Source organism: Asparagus officinalis, chromosome 8 (genome assembly GCF_001876935.1).
Source record: "Asparagus officinalis chromosome 8, Aspof.V1, whole genome shotgun sequence".
Classification (NCBI taxonomy): domain Eukaryota; kingdom Viridiplantae; phylum Streptophyta; class Magnoliopsida; order Asparagales; family Asparagaceae; genus Asparagus; species Asparagus officinalis.
In genome coordinates, this window is record NC_033801.1 from 126,473,307 (window position 1) to 126,483,248 (window position 9,942).

A 9,942-nucleotide genomic window follows, 5' to 3' on the forward strand; every position below is an offset into this window, starting at 1 on the left:
TCCTCCTCTTCTTTTGTATTTGGATGTTTTTTTAGCATGTAACATTTTTGGTATATATTATATATGCTTAATCTTTGTAATGATCATCCTTAATTCTTGTACAGTATGTTAACTAGTAAAAGTGTAATAAATACTTCATTTTCATTACTTCGTAGAATTGTCTTTTTTAGACCTCATAGATACTATTATATTTCTCTTCGAAGTGCTTCATTTATCGTCTATTAATTTGAATCATCATAAGCTATATTTTTATTCTAGTTTTTTCAATTTTCAATTCCTATTTTCTTTTATTTTTGTTTTACTTTTTAATTTTTTTTAAAAAAAACCATGGCGCTTTTTTCCACTAAAACCCCACTGAAGACACTAAGCGAAAGCTACACCCTAACGTTGGCTCCGCTTTTTTGCTTTCAATAACATTTGCCAATAGAATGACTTCCCCTATTTGTGTTTCCCACCTAATTGTCATGCATATCTTTGAACCCTTAGACATCTTTAGTAATTTATAGATGACAATAGGCAAGATAACTGCCATACATCTCAAATAAGCAGATGAAGTTCTTACTTTGTCAAGTAAACAAAGTATAAATCCTAAATCGTGATAAATATTGTGGAACGATTCCTATAATATAGTTTATATCTCAAACATTACGTCGTGGAGTTCCTATCCTTTTACATTCGATTCTTTTGATTTTTTTTTTTGTTTTTGTTTTATTACAACCTCAATACTACTTTTGTATTACAAGAAACCAAATTGTGGAATCCGTAGAGACTCATCATTGGCATTTACAAGGAAGGACCCCACACTTTTGTTTTTTTATAGTACAAAAGTAGTGTGGAGGTTGTAGTAAAGTTAGCACAAGAATACATCTCTAACAAATATGAAGTGGAGCATGCCACATTGCAATCCTACACGATAAATGTAGCACTTATGGAAGGAGTCCGAAGCTGTAGTTAACCTCAAGTTGTAAGCGGAGTGGATTACAAGATGCAAAGGAGGAAAGTGGTGGAGGAATTTTTTGGAAGGACTACTCTCCTAACAAAGAGCATTGTTTTATGAAGCCCAATTACCTGAACCACAACAATCTCAGTAGGAGAAATCCAACTAAATATCGAGTTCACTTTCCTATTTGTCGAAAACGTGTTGGGAGTCTGATCAGATCTAGATACTAATCATGTTATTGAATTATTAAATAAGACTGAAGTTTAGAAGGAAATGAGCTCATTATATTACATTATGTAATACTAATTAAACCTTATTACGTATGTGCAGTAACAAGTCTTTGTGTATATTAAGAACATCGGATATTTATTTGGACACTTTGACCTATGTTCATATTCAAACTTTGAGCAGATCTGATACAACTTACAAGTATCCATATTTGTCAAAATGCAGACATGGAATCACATTAATTTTGGTATTGATACGGAATTGCATTAATTTTGGTATTTGTGTTTGTTTATATCCATCCAACTGCGTACTGATTATGAACAAAGTTCATCAATTACTATTTCGTAACAAACCACAGGTTGGTAATCACTATTAATCTGGTTTTGGTCCGGGTTACCAATTATAGGTGGAGCCAGATATTTGAGCCTGAGACAGACTGCTAAGTCAAGAATGAGTATAGATAGAAGATTCCGGGTTAATCCAGTTTCAGCTATTCATAGTATTAACTGCTTATAAACTCTATTCTACTGACTAATTTGCAGGCCTACATAATTTCCATTACTTTTACTATACCATTAGAATTGCTTACACTTTTTTTTACAGCCACCGACTGCTTTACTTCAACCTAATTTAGAAGCCTGTTTGAATTAGAGAATACATTTTTAATGCATGTTTGCCGTTACGTATAGTTAAGGACACTACGATCCTTGACCTTGTAATCTATCTTACGGCATTTTTATGTACTGTTGCAAATTTTGTCAGTGGCAATGATGCGATTTTTGTAGTCAATAGCTGTTTGAATTAGAGAATACATTTTTAATGCATGTTTGCAGTTATGTATAGTTAAGGACACTACGATCCTTGACCTTGTAATCTATCTTACGGCATTTTTATGTACTGTGGCAAATTTTGTCGGTGGCAATGAGTGTTTTGCTCTCTTTTGCTATGTCTTCTATATGTCATGGCAGGTTCGCTATGTGTGGTAATATACTAAAAATATGTGTGAAGGATAAATTCAATAGTTTGCAAGTGAGACATTACTCTCAAAGAAAGATCTATCTAGCTTAGCTATGCCTTCTGAGTTTTATTTCTTTTTATTTCCTTTTTTTATTAGAAAATTATAAAATTTTGTCCACATGGTATGTGTATCCTTCTGCATGCATGCTCAACTCTCTTTCTTATTGCTATTTGAAATATGAGCAGGTATTCCCGTTTGGTTCTGTACCATTGAAAACATATCTTCCTGATGGAGATATAGATCTTACTGCGCTTGGCTTTCCAAATTCTGAGGATACATTTGCTAGCAGTGTTCGTCAGGTTCTCGAACTGCAAGAGCAAAATAATAATTCAGAGTTTGAAGTGAAGGATGTGCAGTATATCCATGCAGAGGTTTCTTTCATTCCACTACCCTTTCCTTTATCGCTTCGGTAACAAAATTTATTATGTTTTCCTTAATGAGTTTAGTTATAAGTTTCTCATATATTATCCATAATTCTTACAATTGAAACTTGCAATGTCGATTTTCACATCCAATGATATTTAGCCCTTTATTTAGGTTCCATGCATTTCCGTATGGTCAACCCTTCTTTATCTATTTTCTTTTCAACTAATTGAAATATTCTAAACTATTTCTTCTTCATCGGTTTATATTGTTTAGTTTAGCATTTTATTGCAAGCATTGAAGGTAAGTGCTTAATGATTCAACTCTTCTTAGCTGGGAGCATATATATTAGGTACTTCTCAACTGACAATTATGGAAGGGGGAAATCCCTTTTACCTCAATGGCCATTGCTCGAATGAAAGTTGAAAGGTTCTCTCTTCTATAAGGTAAATATTTGGGGATAATCTTAGAAAACCACCCAAAAGTTGTAACTGAAAAAAGAAAAGAAAAAAGAAAAGGGGATATGCTATTCTGTAAGTATTCAATGGATGTCAGTTGTAATGACATAGAACGACATAAAAAAATGGAGAGTCTTGCTGAATAAATATCACGGGTGAAAGAAGAGTTAACTCACATGCACAGCTAGCTGCAAAAAACAGCTGGAACTGGAGGTATAGAAGTCAGTTTGGTGCAAAAAATCCACCCTTTCAAAGATAACATTGAAAGATACAAGTTTGCAATTGTTTTCTTTCTGTAGATTTTGCCATGTGAAAGGTCAAAATCTAGGCAAACACACTTTTTGTCTATTTGGGGAAACTACACTTTGGCCATGATATATGTTGGCACATTTTGTCAATTTATATAACATTAAAATCAAATATGTTGAGTTAGAAAGCTGTATGATAGGTGGTAACTACCTTATACAGTTCGGAGGGTAATCGGAGTACTCCGATCAGTGGGGGGAATGTTATATATCAACTTCAAGAACAACACTGCTGAAAGTTAAAAGCTACAGTTTTTTACTGCTATATGTTTGTACCTGACTACATTTTTTCGTTTTTAGATAAATATACCATTTATATGGTGAAGATGTTTATCTTTCTGCACTTTTCATATTTGACCTAATTGTCTTAGACAACTTCTTATTATCTGTTCTTTTATAGTAGTTATTGATCAGACAAAAATTATTACATAATTTAACTATTGCATTATCTTTTCCAGGTTAAACTTGTCAAATGCCTCATTCAGAATATCGTCGTTGACATCTCATTCAATCAGAGTGGTGGACTCTCTACACTATGTTTCCTAGAACAGGTTTGCTGACTATAACTTTTTGTTTTCCCTCCACATTCAGTGGCATTCATAAGTTGTTGATCCATTAAGATTTTGTGATACCTCTAGGTAGACCGTATGATTGGCAAAGATCATCTCTTTAAGCGCAGCATTATATTAATCAAAGCTTGGTGCTATTATGAGAGCCGCATCCTTGGCGCTCACCACGCTTTGATATCTACATATGCATTGGAGACGTTGATTTTGTATATATTCCATCTCTTTAACAAGTCTCTGGATGGCCCTTTGGTGGTGAGTATTGGTGGAAATCATAATCTTATGATAGTTTTCCATATATTTTGGCTTTTAAAGGACTTATAGATGCATCTCCTTTTTTGTAGGTTCTATACAGGTTTTTAGACTATTACAGCAAGTTTGATTGGGATAGGTATTGTATTAGTTTGCGTGGTCCTATCTTAATATCATCTCTACCAGAACTTGTTGGTAAGTTATTTGACATAACTATACCCGAAATATGATTGGAAATTTGTTGTAAATTTTTTCTTGATCTCTCACTGTATGCTCAAGTGATAACGAGCATTAGTAATTTTGATTGGATAATTTTTTTTCCGCATAACCAGCCGAGGTGCCAGTAAATCATGAGGGGGGTTTATTGTTCACAAAGGAATTTCTCAATAAATGCGTAGATGATTTCTCTGTCCCCCCAAGGGGCTCTGAAAGCGTCCAGAGAAATTTTCCTCGAAAACATCTTAACATAGTGGATCCACTAAAGGACAATAATAATTTGGGGCGTAGCGTGAGTAGAGGTTAGTCTTTTCGAGATTACGAATGAAAAGCAATTTTTGTGACCTCGAATTGTTGATGATCATTAATTTTGCACACGTGCTTGTGTAGGTAACTTCTACCGGATACGCAGTGCCTTTTCCTTTGGTGCTAGAAAATTAGGACAGATACTTCTCCTGCCTTCTGAAAGTATTGCAGATGAGGTCAATGTGTTTTTTGGAAATACACTTGATAGACATGGAAGTGGAGAAAGGCCAGATGTGCAAGATGCTGGTTCTCTTTCTTTAGAACTACAGTCCCATAATACCAATGAAGAGCTATGTCAAGAGATAAACACCATGAATATTTCAGGCTCGGAGAAAAATGCTAGAAGAATGGAAGCAGAAGGTCAAATAGCAGGTAGAGGTTCGAAGGGTTTTACCAGTAGAGGCTCTAGTTCCATTAACATTGGAGAGAAAAGCAAAGTTCAAGTGTCAACTAGCAAAAACATTAACTCACCAAAGGGAAAACCTTACCATATGCCCCACCTTTTTTTCCATTCCCAAAATGGGTATCAGAATGACTCCTGTGAGAGGGAATCATCAACAACGGGTACATCTCGATTTAGTCCTCGTGGATCTCCTGTGTCAAGCTGGAGCAATGAACAGTCAAAAGATTCACATATCGGAGTCTGCTCAAATGGAGCTAGTGGAAGTGCCAAGTCGAATAGATTAGCAAATCTGAGTGGGGATTTGGACATTCACATGAGAAACCTTCAATTTGTACAATGGACCCAAGATTATATGATGGGAAATCTTTTACCTTTTTATCCTCCTTCACCTTATCAGTATCGCAATAATAATAATAACTCTTGGGATCCCCCTCAGAGACGAGGTGCATTTTCTCGTATGAATGCAAATGGAGTGCCCCCTGGACCTCCATTTTCACCGACAGGGACTTATCCAACACCCTCACCTTTCATTCCCGGTGGTGTTTTTGGCATCGACCATCTGCCAAAGCCAAGGGGAACAGGCACTTACTTTCCCAATACGGTATGTTTTGACTCTACAAAGGGTAATGTATGACTGGATCTGGTCTAAATACAATTTGGAAAGTTTGGGACTTTCCTGCGCTATTTTGATTACACATTCTTGCTTTTATTATGAAAATGCACCGGTTGTGTTTGGTAATGGGTCTAATAAATCGAAGGGTTAATTTCAGATAAACCCCTTGTATTATCACCAAATTGAACTCACTACACCTGTAGCTCTATTGTTGCAGATAGTCCCCTAAGTGAATCTATGTGCCGGGAGACCTCTTGGTGAAAATTTTAAATTTTTTTAAGGGAGTCTATCTGCAGCAATAGATTCACTTAGGAGGGCTATCTGCAGAGCCACGGGGGAAGTAAGTTCAATTTGTTGCTAGTATAAGGGGTCTATCCGTGATTAACCCTAAAATGAATCACATGCAACCTGTGACTTAATTTTGTTTTGATTGGGTTTTTGTCGACATCTCATTTCTAATACCACTGATTTTGTTCTATATGCTTGCACTCTACATTTTATAGAATTATCATGCATACAAGGAGAGGGTGCATTCACCTGGTAGAGGAAAATCATCGGTGCCTCCTAACCATTTCTCTAGACAGTATAGCAATGGCCGGGCAAGGGCTTCATTGAATGTTAACTTGGAGGAGAGTGGTGTTCGTGAGCAACCTTCACGGGTGCAACTTCCTGCTTTTACTGGAAGCGGAAGCGGGAAATCAGTTCCCTCAGATGCATCGAACATGCCATCAAATTCCTCGAAGGAGACTTTGCCAGCCACTTCTTCTGTGGTTCCACCACCCGAAGGGGACCTCCTCAAATTCCTCGAAGGAGACTTTGCCAGCCACTTCTTCTGTGGTTCCACCACCCGAAGGGGACCTCCCCCTTGAGTTTGGGTCCTTTGGTCCTGCTTCATTGAGTGGTCCTGCTCCGGAAGCAAATACAAGTTTGGATTCTGGTAATCCTCCTACTCCAGGTTTGGCAACAATCTCTGTGTCTACAATGCGAGGACCTTCAATGAGTTCGAATCGGGAAAGGTAATATTATGATTAACTGCCTTTTGAAAGAAAAAATCATTACAGCTTTTGATTTGGTTAATTTACTGACTTTTATTATAATATTTCATTAACTTTACAGTATTCAATTAGGGTTATCAACTGCATGATCTTATTGTAGCTTGTTATGGGAAAGGACTTAAAGTCTAAAGGGTTTAAATACACAGAAGTGAGCCGAGAGTTAGCTGGCCCCATATGATCTATATAAGCTTCCAATGCCTAGTTTTAGAAAATTGACCTGGCTATGATAGTAACGCTTTGGGCCTTTTGAAATGAAGTGCCCTCATGAAAGTAGTATTCTCTCATTTCTGATGGTAAAATTTACAGCAATTTTAGATGGAAATGAAATTTGTTTTGTTTACTTGCATATAGTGAATGAAAATCGAGTGTAAGAACCTTTAAGAATTAATGAGAATTAAGAAGTGGGTTTGTACTGTTTAAAACCAATGATACAATTCGATTTTCCTACAACTAATTTTCTTTTGTATCGTCATCCTTCTCATTAATGGAAATTGAGCTTTGTTTCACGTGTATCAAATGGCCAAATCTATCTACATAATCGATAATTCTATCCTTCATTTGTTAGAATCCAGTCGTAGCAATTGTCCATTCAAGGTCGCTATACACTGAATCAACAGAAAATGGTAGTTTAAAATGCTGCATGTGATGCCATTGTGAATATGGCATTCTGCATTTGATGATAACGGGCTAAGTCACTCCAACCTACAATGCTGTCCAAACTTCAAAGTGATATTTGCATAGAAGTATTGCAGGACGACAAACTATTTTTTGAGATGGCAGACTTAAACCATGTTATTCATGACATATTGCTCTACCTACTACATGGGCCTCTCCTTTTTTTCCCCCTTTCTGTTGTCTTTCGAGGATAAATATTATGGTTTTTGTTATATTAGACCTGAAATCTTTGTTAATTATACATTAAACCTTCAAATGTTCATAATTCTATAAACTAAAGCCCCAAAAACGAGGTCTTTTTGAAATATTTGTCCTAAATGGTCATCTTATTAAAAAAAACTTAATAGATTCGAGGGTCTTATTTAAAACGATTTATATTATTATCATTTCTTCAAAGAAAAATAATCCTAATCATTTTCAGGTCGGCTCAAGCTTATCGCCTGAAAGATGAAGGCGACTTCCCCCCTCTCTCAGGCTAAATGCAGTCGAAGTTTGGTATACATACAGGAAACTATCAAGTCTATATCATTGCAGGATGATGAGGAAGAAAAAAAAATGCTAACTTTATTGCCTCATGACGGGGTGAGGTATAATAAAACAAAGGGTGTGTAATATCGCGGCAATGTGTTTTTGTACATTCTAATAATTTTGTTGTTCCTCTTTTAGCAGTCCTCCGTTGTTGAGGGTTTTATAAACAGGATGTGATGGTAAAAGGTTCTGTTCATCTTATTCTGTCTTAAAATTTTTCGTATATCCCTTCTTGGGTGGTAAGAAGACTAGTCGTGGCTGTAACTTTATGTAGATGTTGAATATGATTGGGGGTTCCAATCTTATTATTATGATATATATGACCGAGAAGTATTCTAGTTTTTTGGTTAGTTACTTATTTTTAGATCGTTTTTTTGGCAATGAGAGTTTTTTTTTTTTGTGTGTGTGTGTGCTGATGGTTGTTTGTACAATAAGGATTGCAGAGGTTTTAAGTAGAGCTACAACATTTCTAGCAGTATTTGTGTTTGTTCTTGTAAGGGGCTGTTTGGTTCCTATTTTTTGGGTGGTAAAAGTGGGGAAAGCTGTCAAAAATGTCAGCTTTTTGGCAGCTTTCCCCCAAAATCATCTTTTAAAAATGTGATTTTGGGGGAAAGCTGCCAAAAAGCTGACATTTTTGGCAGCTTTCTCCTTTTTTACCACCCAAAAAAACCTATCCAAACAGCCCCAAGCTGAAAGCTTTTATGCATGAGGTAAGCTATTCAGGTAGCAAATGTGGTCAAGTTTCTGTACAGTAATATGAGCTAAATGAAATTGTTGCTATTATTTTAAAGTTGAAATAATTCATGTTACTGCACAGGAACTAACTCTTTTCTGCAGCTTATACCACCACATCTGAGCGTAGAGGTTACATTGAAGGTTGGCAAAGAGATTTTTTTATATTGGCTAATTGAGAATAGCCCACTATTTCGAATGAGAAAGTATCTAGCGGGGACGGTGCATGGCAATAAATTTGCAACGGAGGGATATAACCTTTAGATCATTAAATTTCATGATTCTGTGTACTTTCGTGATTTGTTTCGTGATCAACGGGTTGATATTTCTCAGGTGCACATTTATTGTCATGAAGCATTCTTACTAGATATTTTCTCATTTTGAACTCGCTGAAGCTCTAACTTTATTTTTTTTTCCAGATAGATTTCTTGGGTGAATTCTTTTGATTCTTTTACCATCAGAGGGAGAAATTGTTGTTTTTTTTTTTTTTTGACAAATAGGCCCTTTGAAAGTAAAAGAGTCGAGTAGGACCTCCTTCTAAAATTTGGAGAGTTTGAAAAAAGTCTCAAGTGTCGTCACATTAACTTGATTTTACTACAAGACAATGTACAAGTACACGTAGATCCCCTCTAAACTCCAAACTCCACATTCAACTCAACGATATCAAACCAAATCTCCTCGAACACCTCAATAATTACTCTATGATACTCCTTAGAATTCAAACACAAGTAGCACTCAAGCAGTTCTTCGAGGTCCTTCACCGTCATCAGGCCGTTCTCCCTGATCATCTCCATCATGGACTCCCTGAACTCCTTCCGCGGCTCCGACGAGCTCTTCGCCATTAATGCGAAGCCCTGCAGAACCCCCGGCTCCTCTTCACGTTGGGCGCCACCTTCTTTGCGAAGCTTGGAGGTGGAGCAGATGGGCCTTGGGCCGCCGGTGGGCTTCTTATGGGCTCTTTTCGGGCTGGGCTTCTTTGGCGAGTTGAGCGGGAAGTGGGTGTCGTGGGCCTTGGGGTGGAGATTTGACGGCGGAGATGGAGGGCTTTTGGGAGAGTGGGCCCTCTTTGGCGAGCTCGGGGTTGTGTTGGCGGGCGTGTTCATTTGGTTGAGGTTGTGGAGCAAGGCATTGGGAACCTTGGTTGATAGCTTGAGATTATGGTTGCACATCTTGAGCAAGACTAAGAGGAATTCGAGGGGATATTAATTAAGGCGCTAACTAAGAAAACTTAATCAGCTGTCGAGTGGACGGGGTCTGCTGGATAACGAGAAAGAGAGGAAAAGA

At 37.0% G+C, this 9,942-nt stretch overlaps 2 protein-coding genes across 2 annotated transcripts in view; one reads left to right on the forward strand and one right to left on the reverse strand.

Annotated features, from left to right (window-relative positions):
• The window catches only part of LOC109819490, a 12,636-nt gene extending 4,360 nt beyond the window's left edge, over positions 1–8,276 (forward strand). Inside the window, exons 2-10 of the mRNA XM_020385225.1 lie at positions 2,372–2,557; positions 3,771–3,863; positions 3,951–4,133; positions 4,223–4,325; positions 4,463–4,648; positions 4,737–5,656; positions 6,172–6,438; positions 6,506–6,684; positions 7,820–8,276. Of these exons, the coding sequence (XP_020240814.1) occupies positions 2,372–2,557; positions 3,771–3,863; positions 3,951–4,133; positions 4,223–4,325; positions 4,463–4,648; positions 4,737–5,656; positions 6,172–6,438; positions 6,506–6,684; positions 7,820–7,877 (2,175 nt within the window). The 3' untranslated portion in view covers positions 7,878–8,276. The remainder of the gene's footprint in view (positions 1–2,371; positions 2,558–3,770; positions 3,864–3,950; positions 4,134–4,222; positions 4,326–4,462; positions 4,649–4,736; positions 5,657–6,171; positions 6,439–6,505; positions 6,685–7,819) is intronic.
• On the reverse strand, positions 9,204–9,942 carry LOC109820530 (transcription repressor OFP3-like). The gene has a single exon (XM_020386687.1). It carries the CDS (start codon positions 9,825–9,827, stop codon positions 9,288–9,290), a length of 540 nt encoding a protein of 179 aa, XP_020242276.1. The 5' UTR covers positions 9,828–9,942; the 3' UTR covers positions 9,204–9,287.

Excerpts from the sequence above, each read along its gene's own strand:
- LOC109820530 (XM_020386687.1), bottom strand. The coding sequence starts at position 9,827 with ATGTGCAACCATAATCTCAAGCTATCAACCAAGGTTCCCAATGCCTTG.